Source organism: Mustela lutreola, chromosome 10, assembly GCF_030435805.1.
Source record: "Mustela lutreola isolate mMusLut2 chromosome 10, mMusLut2.pri, whole genome shotgun sequence".
In the NCBI taxonomy this organism is placed as follows: Eukaryota; Metazoa; Chordata; class Mammalia; order Carnivora; family Mustelidae; genus Mustela; species Mustela lutreola.
Genome location: NC_081299.1, coordinates 99,263,818 through 99,281,264, shown reverse-complemented (window position 1 = coordinate 99,281,264; position 17,447 = coordinate 99,263,818). Strand labels below are relative to the sequence as shown.

The following is a 17,447-nucleotide window of genomic DNA, read 5'->3' as shown; positions in this document are numbered from 1 at the left end:
GAATAACGCCGCTCATTGACCACGTCCTCTTAAGACATTCCTTCCGTGTCTTAAATTAAACCTCTAAGAGGAAACACTACTCACAAAGACAGAAGGAAGACCACCGTTCCCTGCAGGTTCACCAGAATGGCGAGGGTCCTCCAGGAGCGGATGAAGTACCCCAACAGGGCATACTGGGCAATGCCGACCGCGAAGAAGAGGCCACCGATTGACCCTAAGTCCGGGAAAAGACGCCTGTTACTGGGGAAAGCACCTTCCATACCACCCTTCCCGACCCGAGGCACAGAGGCAACGCCTTCCTGGGGGGTGGGGGGGGCGTCAGCAGAAAAGAACCTACACACACAGCAACTGTCAGACGAGAAAAGTGGCAGAGGCCAGTGAGTGAGGGAACAGGAGGAAGGACAGGCGAAAAACACAAACCACACATGGTCAAGATGAATTTTAAGGGTTTGCCCAAGTGCTTTCTGCACCCAAGGCTGTGCGGACGTCCACCTGCGCATGCTCTGAAGCTCAGAGAGATGCTTTGCTGGCTGGCCCGACAGTTTTTAGGTCATGAGATTATCGAAATGCTGGGACTTCATCTTATCAAATCTTCCTCTTAAATCACAGGCTCCTCCTCAGCTCTCCCTCCTGCCCTTCCCCACTGGGTGTATCAGCACCAGATACATGACATTTTATAGCTCTCTATTTCTTGTCTGTCTCCACAAAGCCTGGATTTTTGCCAGCAGGCTTAGAGGAAAAAAAAAAAAAAATCACCCATGGGATTGTGAAAAATTCTATGTTTTTAAAAAAATAAATGCTGAGATGGGTATTAAGTCCCCCTGGCTTGCCCGATATACGTGTGAATTTACACCTCTGACTCACTTTCTATAACTGCTACTACCACGTGTGTAGCAGTACCCGCTACCATTTATCGTGCATTCTACTTTTGACATATGTCGCCCTACAAAGCAGGTACCGTTAGAGCCATACACAAAGAGGAAACAGCACAGAGAGGTCAGGGGTGCTGTCTAGGACACGGCGCTGTGCACAGGGTGGGGTCAGCCTGCGAGCTGTCCTTGTCCTCCCTCTCCATCCTCCTACGGAAAGGCAGGCTTCTGTGGGGAACGCACAGCAACAGGACCTTGTTGATCTTGCTACAAGAACTTTCTACAAGAATTCTATAAAAGAACCATGTTCTTGTTTTCTTGCCCAGGGATGATCAATTCTCTAGCCATAATGACATGTCTACTCTGTGCCCTAGTGAGGGAAAGGGGGGAGCAGAGGGAAGAGTGAAGTGGCAGCATGTTCAGCACACCAAATCCAAACATGTGGTCTGATAAGGAAGGAAGTGGGGATGCTATGATTTCCCTGGAAATTTAAGATAATCAATAGCTATTACAGCTTCATTACAGGGCATCAGACAGCACCTGGCTTCCCAGAATAACAGTTTCTGTCATTGCTCAGAACAGCTCCGAACACTTGGTATCCACTGACAACAATGTAGTCAAAAAGAAGACAGCCCACAGAATGGGACTGTTCCAGAGGGACTGAGTTCAGACCCTAGTTCTGCCACCTACTGCTGTGAGACCTCAGGCAAAGCACTAAACGTCTCTGAGCCTCAGTTTTCTCGAGGGTAGTTGTTAGTTTAGGATGAAATAATGCCTGCTATACACATATACAAATACTAGCTATACTATCCTACTGTGATATGGTTATAGCTGTCTATACCCATCTATTACCCTCCTTCCAAAATGCCACTGGGAAGCCTCCCAGGGTGAGTACCTACTATAAGATACTGTCTACCTAGCACCCTATCTAATTCCAAGAATACCCCTTCCCTCTTCTAGAGAGCAGACCTCCCCTTCCTTTATCCCTGTGGTTCAAGACGGGGCTGCCCACCACAGTTCCACTTACTGCAGGGCCTTGGCTGGACCAGTCCAAGCTCTGAGCCCAGATTTTAAATACGACACTTGGTAGTAAGAGCTGAGGGCTACAGGGGCCTATCCCTGACTGCACAGAGAAAGCTTCTCAGGGAGGACTGGGGACAGAAACAAGAAGCATTGGACTTCCTGGTTCTGGGCATCTCTGAGGCCTAGACCTTCAGGGGTTTGGTTATATTAACCACATAATTTCCCTTTATATACAGAGACTCATCAGAGTTGAGGCTCTGTCCCCTATAATCAGTAAGAGTTGGTATCGACTGGGTATGGTAGACAAAAGGACAGGATCTGAATGCGTCTCGTTTAATGACCGTAAACGCTGTGATGACACTACCACAGACAGAGGTCCCAGAAGGTAAAGGTTTTAGGAGAAAGAAAGCAATAGTTTTTATTTGAGGGTCCAAGTGACATTCAGATCTCATATCCAGCAAGAAGCTGCACATGTTTGCCTAGATATGACAACAGAGGTGGTGTGGAGATGCAGATATGGGAAGGCTCTAGGTTATTTAGTCAAAAAACTAATTAAGTGAACATTTCAAATCACTCCTTTTTGCATGTTATAATTCTGGAGTGTCACCGGTGGTCTTCTGTTTACAGGCTATTAGATATTGATCCTATTTGTCAGATTTCCTGTTTCTTTTAGATCATTTTCATTTTCAAGTGTGCTACGTTTGTTTGATTCACACTAGTAAAAACTAAATTTCAGTAGCTTAGACCTCATTTTCGTAAATTGTACTAGCAATCCACCCAGTTGCAAGCAAAGCCATGAGGTCCTGCTGATTCCTCTTTCTCTCCCCACTCTGACCCTTCAGCGAGTCGCTGCCCCACCAAAATCCAGCTCACATGGCCCACTTCCCTACTCCTCTCCCCACACTGTGTTTGAGCAAGCCCCCATTGTGTTTCACAAGCCAACCACAACCACCTCCTCTATGGCTCTTCAATTTCTCCTCCTCCAATGGGCCACTTTCCACACCTCTGCCATAGCTGTCCATCTGTATCCTATCTGATCCTATAGCTCCACTATTTAATTCACCCACTGGCTTCTTACTGCATTTCAAATAAAAACAAGTTTCTCATTTAGCCCAGCACTGGCCCGATATCAACTGGTCCTCCCAACTTGTCTCTCCCCTGCCCAGGAGATAAATATTTAATAAAATACAGTAAGAAGGCACTGGGAAAGGAACGTCTAGGCTTTCTTACGTCTGTGCCACTTTTCAGTTTAAGGTGTAAACAGTTAATATCCTTCTGAAGAAAGTGACACTCCTGGAACAATCTGGAGGCAAGCTCACCATCTATGAGGCAGGCCCCAGGGGAGACTGTCTACAGAGCAATATGAATAAAATGACTTGTTCAAGGTCATAGAGAACAAACTTTGGAAAGCAAATCTAATGGTGAGACGGGGAGCCTCAAGTCCAAGTGCATTTTAGCCTCTGGGGTTCAACCGGCTCCCTGAGAGGTTTTCCGGGGCAGCTCACCATGTCTGTCATGTGCACGGAGTGAAGCAGTACCTGCGAGTGCCCAGTAGGCGGTGCCCACACATTCATTCAGCAGGACGAAGGCCACCAGCGACATTCCTCCGTTCATCACGCCCACCAGGAAGCGAGTTATTGCAAAGATCGCATAGGAGGGGGAAAACCCATTTGCAATAGCAAATAAGATGTCAAGAGCAAAACCTAGAATTAGAGGAACAGCAGTCAATAACCCAGACATAAAACAGCATTTGATCAAAGTAATAAATTATACTAAATTTACACCTGTAAAGATAAATCTCTGTAAACTTAAATTTTTCTAAGCTATGCTTTTATAAAAAAACATTTTCTCTTAAAAACTATAAAGAAAAACTAAGGTTTATCTTTGTTCATTACAAGTTGATAATCTGTCACTCATGCACAGTTTTCAATTATTCACCACAGTGTGGGAAATGGAAAAGTCCCAGCTCAGGCTCAGCTTGTTAAAAGAACTATGCTGGTTCTTATAGAGCATATTTGAAATGAACCAACAGACAAGATACAAGGAAACAGATCTCATACACTGGCTCAGTTATCTTTAGAAATGTGGCATAAGTTAGAATTCCAGAGTTGCCAAAAGGACCATCATCTCTGAAAAGCTTAGGTGCAAATACGTGGCCTTCCCCAGGTATGCTGCTGGTGCCTTGAAAGCGCTTGGCCAGAATCAATTCTGGCTACAGTGTGGCCTCGTGCTAGTATATTAAAAAATCAGTTCTGTTTTCTACATGGCAATTTCTGAATAACATTAAAGAAGTAAGTCCTCTTATTCAGTGCATGAACACTCTTAACTGATTACCTGTGAGATAGACTTTTTTCCTTCCAAAGCGATCTGAAAGCTGACCAAAGGAGATGACTCCCACAAACACACCACTGAAGAAGAAAGAGCTTGCTGCACTGACTTTGTAAGATCTGTTGGCAATTAAAAACCACTAAAGGAAGAGAAAACAGAAAAGACATTGAGATCATGGAAAAGGTGGATGGACTGTTAGCTATTAAAAAAATACAAATGCACAACCAAAACTTGTACACTGGAAACTCTCTACCGCAGAGTGGTAGAACACAGTGTGGTAGAACATCTATTCTGGACAATATCCAAGGAGGTTTTGTCTTCAGAAACACTAGAAATCATTATTAGTATAATATGTTCCTGTAATACACATCTTAATACAGCAGTAAATATGGTATATAATAGCTATTCTTATTTACACATGTCCCTCCTTACAGATCTTGAGAGAAGGAGCTGTGACCATCCATTCCCATTTCTCTGCTGCCCTAATATACTTATAGGACATATATGAGGCAATCAATGAATAGTCCTTTTCACCAATAAGTTAACGGGTTTTAAGCCCCTTTAGCATTTTTCTTAAAAATTTGATCATAGAATTACCATATGATCCAGTAATTCCACTTCTGGGTATATGCATAAAAGAAGTGAAAGCAGAGATTCAAACAGATATTTGCACCCTAGCATTCACGGCAGCATTATTCACAGATGTCAAATGAAGGCGAACCAAAATGTGGTGGATACACACACTAGAATATTATGCAGCCTTGAAAAGGAATGAGATTTTTGGCAAGTGAGGTCATGATGAACCTTAACCTTATGCCAAGAGAAATAAGCATACAAAAAAAGACAAATATGGTATGATTCTGCTTATGATGGGTTATTGTGATTTATAGTAAGAAATCTCTATTTAATGTTCCTGAAACCCCTGTAATTTCCTACAGAAGAGTCATAGGGGCATCTTTGGTTATGATATTTAAGTTTTGATCCCAGTTCCTGAAATAACTTCAGAGTGTTAAAGGAGAAATGGGTGTCCTTTGTTATTTATAACAAGCCTCTTTCAACTACACTTGAGTTTATTTGATGAGGTGACTTCTGAAAAGCCCCTTAGATGGGGGCTGGTTGCTGGGGAGCCAACTCCATGATTAGACTAGGGCTGGAACATTCAGACCCATGCGAGAGGGAGGACCCCTGCCCTGCCCTTGGGGGAAGGGAAGAGGGACCGGAAGTTAGATTAATTGTCAATGGCTGATTATGTAATTATTTATCGATGATGTCTATGTAATGAAGCCTCCCTAAAAGCACAAAGGGATAGGGGTTTGAGAAGCTTTCCAGTTGGTGAGCAGAGTGGGGATGCTGGTAGAGTGGGGCCCAGGAAGGGACCGGAAGCCTGCTCCCCTTCCCACATGCCTTGTCTTGTGCGTCTCTTCCATCTGGCCGTTCCTGAGTTATCCTTCATGATAAACCAGTGACGTAGTAAGAGGTTTTCCGGAATTCTGTGAGCTGCTCTGGCAAATTAATCTATCCGAGGAGGAGACTATAGGAACCTCTGATCTCTGGTCACTCAGAAGCACAGGAAACAATGTGGACTTGCAACTGTCATCTGAAGGCACGCACAGGGTCAGCCACGTGGGACTGAGCCTGGAAATTGGTGGGATCTAATGCTACTTCCAGGTAGAAGGTGTCAGAACAGAGTCGAACCGTAGGATACCCAGCTGGTGTGGCACAGCTGTGTGACATGGGAACCCACTACACTTGTCCCCACAAACTCCACCTCACACATCTGGCGGAGGGAAGGGTCAGCAGTGAGACAGCAGACAGTGACGGAGGCACGGGAGGAAGGTGGTTCCTTCAACAGGAGTTGTCAAATCCAGAGACTGCAAGTCAAATAAAGGCTCCCAGGGGTTGGGGGATTGGGGAGTTGTTTGATGGGTACAGATTTTCAGTTTGGAAAGTTCTAGAGATGGACAGCAGTGATGGCTGCATGACATGAGTATATTGAATGCCACTGTACCTTTAAAATAGCGAAAATATTACATTTTATGTTATGTATATTTTACCACAATAAATAAAACCAATCCCCCTTCACAGCCCCCTCTCCTGGAGTCCGTAAAGACAGGCTCAGAGAGCGTCCCAACATGCAAAAAGGTGCCTGCCTTGGCGGTCCCTTCATCTCTCGGACCTCCCTTCCCAAGCTCCAACAAGCAGTCATTAAGACTCAGAGCACATCTGACTTCTCTCGTATTTCCTGTCAGACCGTGATGCTGAAGATCCTGACCAGACAAGCTTCTGGACATCTCTCTGCAGCAGTACCAGTAACAAAACTCATAAAACTAGGACAATAATATTCACCGGAAAATAAATGAGGATAATGCCCCCTCCCTAATGCAGGACTTGACTTCTAAATTCCCCCATTCTCCACACACAGTTTTTTTTTTTTCTTCTCAGATTTTATTTATTTATTTGAGAGAGAGAATGAGAGAGAGAGAGGGAGCACGAGAGGGGGAAGGTCTGAGGGAGAAGCGGACTCTCCCCTGAGCAGGAAGCCCAATGAGGGACTCGAGCCCGGAACTCCGGGATCATGACCTGAGTCAAAGGCAGTCACCCAACCCGCTGAGCCCCCCAGGCGCCCTTCACACGCAGTTCTTAACGAGGTTGGTTAACTGCTTTTCCCAGCCCCTCGTGGTTGAGAGATCATCAACTGTGGTGTCACTGCTTTTAGAAATAGTAATCAGGATGTTACGGCTCCCGGTGGAAGTCATGGTACAAATAAGGGACGGAAGCAGTGTGACAAAAATCTGAGAAATGTTCAGACAGTTTTTCACTCAGGTATTCAATAAATTGATTCATTTCTATTGAAGGTTAATGACTACACTAAGCACTGGCAATACAGATGTGGAGAAGCTGGACATGGTCCCTTCCCTCAGGGAGAGTAAGTACCAGGAGAATAAACACAGAGGGAGAGACTGGGAGGGCACCTCTTCAAATAAGGTATTCAGGGAGGGCTTCTCTGGGGAGGTGACGTTTGCTCCTAAATGATAAGGAGTGACCCTCTCCTCCAGAAAGCTGTCCAAAGAACACGAGAATAAGTGCCCTACCCTAAGGTGAGGTGCCCCCAGTGCACCCCCAGTGGGGGCAGTATCATGAGGCCAGACAGGTGCACTGGTGTCAGATCACACAGGGCCTGGACCACAGTGAGGAGCTGAGGTGTTATTCTAGTGCAAAAGGAAAGTCCTGGATTATTGGATGTAAGATTCTAAGGATCACTATGGCCACTCTTAGGGAATGCATTACAAGAGACAAGAGAGGGAGCAGGGAGGCCAGCGCACTAGGTCAGGAGACCATGGCAGCTTGGATGACGGTGGGAGCAAAGGGGATGGAGAATTATAAGCACTTAGGCTGGATTTTGAGGGCAGAACTGGCAGGACTTGCTGACAAATGGCAGATGGTGAGGGATGGAGAATCAAGGGCCACTTGGTGGATGACCTTTACTGAGATGAGGAAGGTGGCAAGAGGAGATCACGTATGTGGTGGGAAAGAAAGAGCTTTGTTTGGACTTGCAGAGGTTAGGATGTCTATGAAACAGCCAAGAGATGATGCCAAGCAGATATCTGGACATGAGTCTTGAGCTCCAGGGAGAGGTTATGAGGTTTGAACCTATAGAGAGGGAAGAGGGTCAAGACTGGGGACCAGGACGCTTCCAAGTTCAGAGGCTGAGTAGGAAAAACCCATTATAGAAGACTCGTAAGTAGGACTCAGGGAGATAGCCAGAAAATGCGGAGGAGTGCGGTGTCACAAACGCTCTAAGAAGAAATCTGATTCAGGGAGGAAGGGGTGATCAAGCATGTGGAATGCTGCTTTAGAGGTCAGGTAAGGTAAGGACAGAGATGAGCGGTTATATTTAGAAACAAATGGACACTTAAAAATAACAATTTCAGTGAAGTGTGAAGGGAAGCCAGATTGGAGACAGGTGAAGAATTGGAGGAATTGGAGAATTGCTGGCAGCCGCCGTTTACAAAATGGTTTCCATAAGTTTTGCTGTGAAGAGGAGCCAAGAAATGGGACAGTGGAGGGACAGGTTATCTGGGGCAAAGATGATTGGCTTTTTTTGTTTTTATTTATTTTTTTTTCAAGATTTTATTTATTTATTTGACAGACAGAGATCACAAGCAGGCAGAGAGGCAGGCAGAGAGAGAGAGGAAGGGAAGCAGGCTCCCTGCTGAGCAGAGAGCCCGATTAGAGGCTCGATCCCAGGACCCTGATCAGGATCATGACCTCAGCCGAAGGCAGATGCTTAACCCACTGAGCCACCCAGGAGCCCCTGATTGGCTTTTTTAAAAACATGTGTCATGTGTGCATGTTGATGAGAACAAGCCAGTACAGAAGATATTCTTGCAGGAGAAAAGTATCTGGAAAAGCAAGAAGGGATAGGTTTGAGGGTACGGCGTAGAGAGCTCAGCCTTTCACAGAAGCTGGGAGATGTCACTGCCAAGTAAAACGAGCAAGAGAGGAAAGCAGAAGGTGGGCTCAGCAGTAGGGAGCGAAGAAACTCCCACCTGGTTGCTTCATTTTTTTTTTTTTTTTCTTCATTGAAATTATCAAGTGAGGTCACTGGCTGAAGGAGAGCAGAAGTGGACGGGGGGATTTCAGGTTTCAGGAGGAATAGGACTAACTCCTCTCAGGAGTGGGACATGACCCATTCAAGGGAAACGCAGTGGGGTTGCCAAGCCATGGTAAATAGACATTTAAGCTCTGTGGCTACTAATTTTGTGAAGACGCTGTTGGGAGTTAAGCTTCCATGGAGCTGGAGACTTCCGAGAAGTACTACAGAGAGAGAGACGCACCAGGGCTTTGTGGGGATTTGCAAAGGAGTGATTATTATAATGGAATATGTGCTATTTATGGAGAAAGGGCAGACATAGGGGAATGGTGGGTAGAGAAATAATGTCACCATCAGAAAAATCCCCTACACCATTAACTTTCCTGGACTTCCCATTCTTGCCCTAAACTGAAACTTGGTGATCTCCTGCAGAAATCGCTCAGTGAACCAGATCCCTCTCAGCTGGAGGCTGCTTTCCCTTCTACACCCATGGACCTGAGAGCCTGGGACGGGAGAAGACAACCAAAATTTCAAAATCATCAAATCACCTGAAGATCACATTACTAGATGGTGTAATCCACTACCCTTCTAGAGCTGACAGAGATGCTAGCGTGTTTTAAAGTAACTACTCTTCCTCTCTTCCATCGTAATAGTATGTTGCTGGCATATGGCTATCCAGATTGAAGACTAATGTCCCAATCTCCCTCACAATTAGGTATGACACATTATCAAGTTCTGCACAATGAATGCCAACAGAAGCACCGTGTGGCAGGTGCTTTGTCTTAAGACTTTGTTTTAAGAGACAGCTAATTTACCTTTTGCCCCTTCTTCCTTTCTCTCCTACCACTTAGAATGTCTACATAAAAGCTGGAGCTTTACCTGGGGCCATGATGAAGAGTGCCACATATTTGGAATGGAAAGTTAAAAGTTAAAGGAGCCTGGGAAACTGAGAACAATGGGGCAGCACCAGGGCACTGGCATATTTTTTAAGTTCTTCAGATGATTTTCATAGGTAATCAGGTTAAGAACCCCTGTTCTAGACCTGGTCATCCTCAACAGCTGTTATCATCTCTAAAATCCCGATTTTGAACATCCTACTAGCTGTCCCCCCACCCCCTACTCTTCCAACTCACTTCCCCCAGTACCCTACTCCAGACATGCTTGAACTTCTTCAAGACCCCTGGTTACCACACTCTACAGTAAGTACGGCCTGAGTCAGCAAAAAAAGATTAAATCGTGGTAAGAAGATCTGTATAGATCTTCTTAAGGATCTGTATAGAAAAGGGTAAAGTATATTGTAAATTTTCACGTAAAAGAGATGAGAAGAGTTCTGAAATTTGAAGGGGAAATTCTATTTTGTGAAAAATTAATTATTTTGGGTTATAGACAGTTCTGTTGTAGAATTTTCAACTCGTGAGAAATGTCTGATGACATTTTTCCAGTGGAAAAATAATCAAATCTTAGATATATGGTTGGCCTAGAAAATGGAGGATGTATTTGTCACAGGGATATTCCTTCTCCTACAATGACGAATAAACAAGGCCTCACTGTACTCATTTTTAATACCTTGAAGTTCACACAACTTCTTTTTATGTTTTTCATGGTGTTAGTGTCTGCTTTGGTGTTTGCATGCCTTTCCAACGTAGCCAGCACCTTTAGCTTTGATTATCCCGCACCTCAATTTTTGCTCATCTGTTTATATGGCCAAGATGTTTAAGCTCATACTGATCTGTCTCCTGCTTATTTAATAAAAAACGGCTAATGTGTCTTGTCAATAATCAACTGTTCTGTTGACCACATCTGCAGAACTTCTCAAATCCATGAAAAAGGTCATAATAATCATCCTTCCAACAACCGGAAAGCTGTCAACTTGGATGGCAGTTTTAGGAAAAAGTAGCCTACGGGATGTTTGACTGACAAATTCCAAACTCTGATTCTTGGGCTGCCAGTTTCATGTGTCAAAGTGATTTCTAGTAATTGTTCTTCATGTCAATGCTGACTGGGGTAATGCACTTCCTATTTCTCCTGGAATACATTCAAGAATGGGCAAAAAAATCTAAAGCCATTGTTAAATTTTTAAAAAAGCAAATTAAAGCGTGCAAAGAACTCCCTGACTAATGCAGAACTTGCTGACTAATCCAGGTAAACTGGGCATGGTGGATTCAGAAACGCCAAGTCAAGGACTTAGGACAGTATGTTTATAACCAGCTTTCCATGTACACCATCCCCCAACATGTGAGATTTCGGTTTACAGTTTTGTTTCCAACTTCTAAAACCTTTCCAATATACTTTATGTATTTATCACATGCCTATCACATACCTATTATTTTGTCAAGGCTCAGCCAAGATACACTAGGACAGTGGTCCCTGTAGTATTTCAAAAGATGTACTGGAATGACTTACTTTTAAAGTTTTGGAAAGAGGTCACCCGTCAGACTAGACTCAATTGCTAGCACATGTTCTTGTCCCTTTGGTCGATACTTAGTACCAAGGTAAAATCCAAACCAGGGTATCACCAGGACATTGGAAACTAAACTATAATAAAACTAAATGTGACGACTGTTACATTCTTGAAAAATGTGCTTTTTATGAGGCTTTAAATTGTAAAATTCATAAATTTATATAAGTCATTTGAACCCTTAAGTGGCTAGAGATTATTAAAGGGATGACTTTCCTATTATTTTTTTAAAATGACAAGCCAAATTCTAAAGCTAGAATGTCCTTTTTATAGTAATTCATATCAAATTGAAAAATCACTTGCAAATGGAAAAAGCTGGAAATCTTCTTTCCCCATACATTAACAGAAGAGGAAGAACAGAAAAATAAAATACTTTCAGGATGACCTAGCTAAATCTATTTTTATCTTGTAACCAGCATCTGTATTTTTGATCATAAGATTATCAGAATCATTAAGTTCATAAGCCAGGCATGTATTATACTGTATTCTCAAAAAGGATTTGAGGGGGCTAGAACTAAAGTCATCGGCACAATCATTCACTCATCAAAAGAAAGCAGACCAGAGGGAAAAATCAGGTATCTGCATCAGGTGTCTTAAAAATAAAAGATGAAAGGAACACAGATATGGCAAATGCTGGTGTTGAGTAGAGCCAGATGCCACGCAGAACCATCCAGCTCTTAAGGAAGAGAAAAAAGGCACACAAGCAGAAGTGAAGAGTGTTGACTACTGACTCGGCAGGAGGGGAGCATCAGGAGGTTTTTTAATATTTGGACTCTTACTGCTCAGACATGAAGAATAAGACAGCACTTCCGTAAAGTAGGTGGATATCAAGAAAAGGTGCTCCAGTTACAACATGGAGAGTGGAACAGACACATCAAAGGTCTTTACGGTGATCCAAACCAGCCTGGATGGGGCGGGGGCTTCAGAGAAGAGAATGGATTCAAGCTGGAAATCGAGACATGGGTTGAGCTGTCCAGAATAGCTCTTATTTGACACCGAATAGATCAATCACAAACTGAGTGAAGCTTGAAGGTAAGTTCTAAAGGAAGTAACAAAATGTCTTTTAGCATCTCCCTTGAAATCATCAAACCTTCAGCTTTAAGGAAATGTCAGAAGTCAAAGTAGTAGCTTTTCTGAAATGGCAGATATAGGGAGATATAAAAAAATTAATTAATGCTTTAAAGTGGACTGTGTACTTACACAATCCTAAAAACAAGATTAACACCAACGGATGAAAACTATGTATCAGAGATATATCAAATGGGAAGGCTCAGCACCTTACAACCAGATAATTAAAAACTAACCACTGGAGGGGGTGATGAACCATGAGAGACCGTGGACTCTGAGAAACAAACAGGGTTTTGGAGCAGGGAGGGGAGTAGGGGCTTAGGTGAGCCTGGTGGTGGATATCGAGTTGGGAACGTATTGCCTGGAGCACTGGATGTGGTACATAAACAATGAATCTATGAAAAAATAAAATAAAATAATAAAAATAAAATGTTCTACCCCAAATTCCCCCACCCCCAAAAATACAGTATTAAAAAAAAAAAAAACAACCAACTTTCACATAATATTCTCCCCTAATCCCAACAACCACCTTTTATAACAGGTATTATTATTATTATTCTCATTTTATAGATGACGCAGCCATAGCTCAGACACAATCACCCTAGAGAAAACCAGGGAGCCTGCGCCCGATGCGAATACTGGTCTCAAAACCACCTTCTCTGAGTACCATATGCTTGAATTAGCTAAATCACGTGTGCCTTGTGCTTGGGAACACGAGAGGGCTAGGAGTGCAGAGAACTGAATAATGCACTTAAAAATTAGCTTCCAAAGTGTTTTATTTGGGGGGGGGAGGGATTTATCACATTCCACAGTATAGGTTTTAAACACAGATACCTACCATTTCTATATTTTTTAAAGATTAATTAATTAAATTAATTAAAACAAGTCTTATTTATTTAAAATTAATTAAAATAAATCTTTTTTTTACTATTTGCACATTTAAAAAATTTTATTATCTTATTTTATTATTTGCACATTATTATTTGCATTATTTTTTAAATTATACGCACAAGTTGAGAGGTGAGACAGAGGGAGAGAATCTCAAGCAGACTCCCCATTGAGCACAGAGCCAGATGCCAGGCTCGATCCCAGGACCCATAAGATCATGACCTGAGCCGAAACCAAGGGTCAGACATTCAACCGACTGAGCCACCGAGGTGCCCCCCTCAAATTTCCACATTTTTAATTGAACTACTATGTATTATTTGACATCCTCATATACCCACATGGCACAAAAACGCACCCCCAGCTTGTTTGCTTTTTTCCCTCTGCTGAACAGCACGATGCTATCCCTTCCCTAAGGCACCAGAATACAGATTATGAGATGCTTTTTAAATGGGTCATGAAAGAGATGAAAAAGCAAAAGGAACCCCCTCTTAAATGAACTCTTGAGAATTCAGACACATATCCAGCCTCTGCCTGAGCAACTTCTCACCAGCTCTGTCAATGTCACAGATCTGTCTGGCTCTGCTTCAGTTTTTTCCTGTGACCTGAACTGTGTGTTCTTCCCCTGCCGCATCCTGCCAATGTATGGTGACATTTCATGGAGTAAGAGTTGAGAAACATGAAGTAGCCACAGACCACTCTAACGGAAGAGAGAGTGCATGGTATATAAAAACCGTGCACCCTAAGCAATCCGAGCAGTGGTCCTCTCCCTTCCTGAGGAGGCTGTGTGTGCCTGTCCTTGTTTGGGCCCACAGCAGGTGAAGACAAATGACGCCTCACTCACAAGTGAATAATGGAGGCCACTGGCATGCAGAGCCCCGGGGAGGGCACAGCTCCCCATAGGAAGGCAAACATCCACCACCCCACTTTTGTGTGACACCTCCAGGAACTGGCTGCCCTCGGCTCAGGCTGTGCCCCCAGCCCCACCTCATTCCCCAGTGAGCTCCTATTCACCCTCCCCGGCCCTACCTGACCCACCGGAGCTGACCACATTCTCCATCCTGCCAGCAACCTACTTTTGCTTCAAATAACGGTGTTCGGTGAGCTACACGTTACTTGTCTCTCACGTACAATGGCGAGACCTTCTTTCAGACATGCTGGCGTCTAAGTGCTTATGAGACGGGGCCAACACTCATGATGTGTTTGCCGAACTCTTTCTGTAACAAGAGTGAGGGCTCTGGTTTACAGGCATCTTCACATCCAATGGCTCAATGTCATGACCTCGCGGATCAAGTCGTGAGCTTGTGTACAGGCAGAGCAGGAACTGCCTCCCGCATCCTCTGGGAGCCACCGAGGGCTGTTCTCTCGACAGGAAGAATGAGGGAGATCTGGAATCAGAGGGGTTTCCTTTTTCTGTCTGACATCTAGAATCCTCTGGCTTTTTCTTTCGCCTCTACATTAATGAGAAAGAAAGCTACGGAGAAAAAGAGCACCCACAGAACTACGGCAGTTTTCTGGTTAGAAAGGCAGCATCTGTGCCCCTGAAACATACTTCCCAAAGCCTGTGGGACAGAAGCAGTGTGGCCCCTGCAAGCCCTTTCATGGGCCCAGAGATAGCCCTCTGAGAGAAGCAGGGGGCAGGAAGAACAGTGCCGTCAACAACCCACGGAGCATCATGGAGCCTGCAAGCCAGGTGGGAGCCATGGCAGGTGTCTGAGGGGCACCCAAGCCCCTGGCATGGCTGCTGGGTGTCTCCTAAAGGAGAACTGTTCATGAGCCTGAGGCCCACCACTAGCCCCGACTCAGACCTCCCTGCGGTGGGGGACAGACCGCATGGCAGAGCCCACTTGATCCTAAAGAAGAAGGAAGACAAAGGAAGCTCCCCCCGGCAGCCCAGACAGCCCAACCAAAATGGGCAGACAATGCATGGAGCTCTCTGCCATCCCCCGTCCTGCTTTGGTAAAAACCAAGTTGGAGAACAAGGGCCAGAGCCTGACCGAGACCCTCAGCGTGTCCGTGTCTCGAGGGTGCAGGGCTAGAACAAGCAAGTAACGGCGTTCCCCATGTGCCTGCAGGCCATTCCTCAGGGAATCTGCACGCAAGCAGCAGGCCGCTTATGGCTCTCTGGAAGATTCTCAGGGCTCGATAACAAGCCCAACCCAGCGGCAGCCCTCCCCCGTCCTGTCGCCCCATAAACATATTCACCGCTTCGTACGGGAAGATCTCACTTCAGGAGAAAATCAGGTAATCAGAGGCGTCCAGTGACTCGGGAGTGCTTGGACAGGCATTTCAGGGATGGTTTCACGGTGATTAACTAACTTGCTTCATTTCAATGTAGTTGTCACTCTGAATTACCACTTAATGGGTGAAGTGTGCAGGCTATAACAATCAGTGGTACTGGCATAAGGAAGCAAGACATTAAAAAAAAATTAGCCCCTAAAGCCATTATCGCAGTGAATTTTTCAAATAGTTTTAATACTCGGTCTTTTGACCCCAGGGTATGGCTTGGGGAAAATATATTAATCTCAAGATAATAATCAGTCAATTTCAGTTCTTCAGTATTGACGATGATATTAAAGATTCCAACCTTACTCTTTTTGGTTGCAAACATTAATTAAGCATGATAATTGTGTGCCTCCGTGATATTTGGTACTTTCTGAATGAGTCAGAGCTCGGGGAAGAATTTGAATACGGCAAACAGCAATTTGCTACATAAATTCACCCCGATGGCTATTAGCTCATTTTAAAATAGTCAAGACTTCTAGATCAGAGGGGTTCTTTTTTGCATTAATACCAAGTTAATCACATCTACATAACCTTTTATTCACCCTTCCCCAAACCCTCCATGACTAACTTCTGCAAGCCCTGACCTGAATGTAATAAGGGGCAGGTGGGGGGTAGCTTATGGGGAGGTAGTTTTAATAAACGCATTTTTAACACAATCTCCTCCAACTATAGGGTTTTATAGGCTCTATCTTGATACTTATTTTCAGGGGTCTTATGTGAGAGGTCAATGGGCTTTACTTTGCTTTCTTTTTAACTCTCATTTTATACTAAATAATTTCCATAAAAACCATATAGTGTCTATAGACCACGCATCTGTATATTAAGGATATTTACCAACTAATGGATAAGCTACCAATGGCTCCAGAGCCAGTTTCAATGTCACCACTTCGGAAATTTGAAGGAGATCCTGAGGAACTACAGAGGTCATGAAAACTGAATTAATGCTAGATATTCATGAAGGGTTTGGTTGGGGACCACATCCACCGAAACAAAGATGAGCTCAACAGGGGGTGCAGAGACAAGCAGCCCTTAAAAGCGGAGGCTAAGGAACAGCCCACCTGGCATGGCTGGACCCAGCGGTTCCTTGAGCCTCCTTCTCTTTATTCTTTACCCCACGCTGCTGCTCCTGTCAGTTTGGTAGTGGCAGCAGGAAACGCAGAAGCCACCCATACCACCTGCTTTAAACCACTCCTGGACTTGGAACACCGCTCACACAGGGGGGCTCCGATGTCCTAAGCAGAAGGAAAGTGCGGGAACTCGCACAGAGCTCACACACCCTGCATGCTGGGCATAAAGGTACGTGAGCCGGACACTTCACTTGTGCCTTGAAATAAAATGCAATGGCTTTAAGGAAAAGATGAGCTCTGCACTAAAAATGTAAAGCAGACAAGCATCCTCTTGGGTCTGCCTGAGGAGAGACGTGGGTGGCACCGGCTCCCACAGGGCAGCGGGCTGCTGAGCCCGATACAGGCAAACCTCCATGGAGCTCGGGGGCTGCAGCTTGTCAGACCTCATTCTCCCTGGCTATTTTTTTTTTTTTTTTTTTTTTTTTTTAAAAGAATCTTTTTTTTTTTTTTTTTTTTTTTTTTTTTTTTTTTTTTTTATTTTTTTTTTTTTTAAAGATTTTATTTATTTATTCGACAGAGAGAGATCACAAGTAGGCAGAGAGGAAGGCAGAGAGAGAGGAGGAAGCAGGCTCCCTGCTGAGCAGAGAGCCCGATGCGGGACTCGATCCCAGGAACCTGAGATCATGACCTGAGCCGAAGGCAGCGGCTTAACCCACTGAGCCACCCAGGCGCCCTCCCCTGGCTATTTTTGGTTCTATCAGTAAACTGCCAAGTTTCTTTGGGCTTGACAATTACTAAAGCTTAATGGGATCATTACTACTCTGGTAGTATTTGTGTGTTTTTGGTTTTGGGGGGTTTTTTGGGGAGAG

At 44.3% G+C, this 17,447-nt stretch overlaps 1 protein-coding gene across 4 annotated transcripts in view; it reads right to left on the bottom strand.

The window, feature by feature from the left end:
• Positions 1 to 17,447, bottom strand: part of SLC22A15 (solute carrier family 22 member 15) — a 79,645-nt gene that overhangs the window by 34,039 nt on the left and 28,159 nt on the right. For all 4 annotated transcript variants that reach the window (XR_009345120.1, XM_059136274.1, XM_059136276.1 and 1 more), the window contains 3 exons: positions 4,227 to 4,359; positions 3,431 to 3,595; positions 85 to 214 (listed from right to left, as the gene is read on the bottom strand). Coding sequence is in view for 3 of the 4 variants with exons in the window: in XM_059136274.1 (XP_058992257.1) it covers positions 85 to 214; positions 3,431 to 3,595; positions 4,227 to 4,359 (428 nt within the window). In the remaining variant the exon portion in view is untranslated. The remainder of the gene's footprint in view (positions 1 to 84; positions 215 to 3,430; positions 3,596 to 4,226; positions 4,360 to 17,447) is intronic.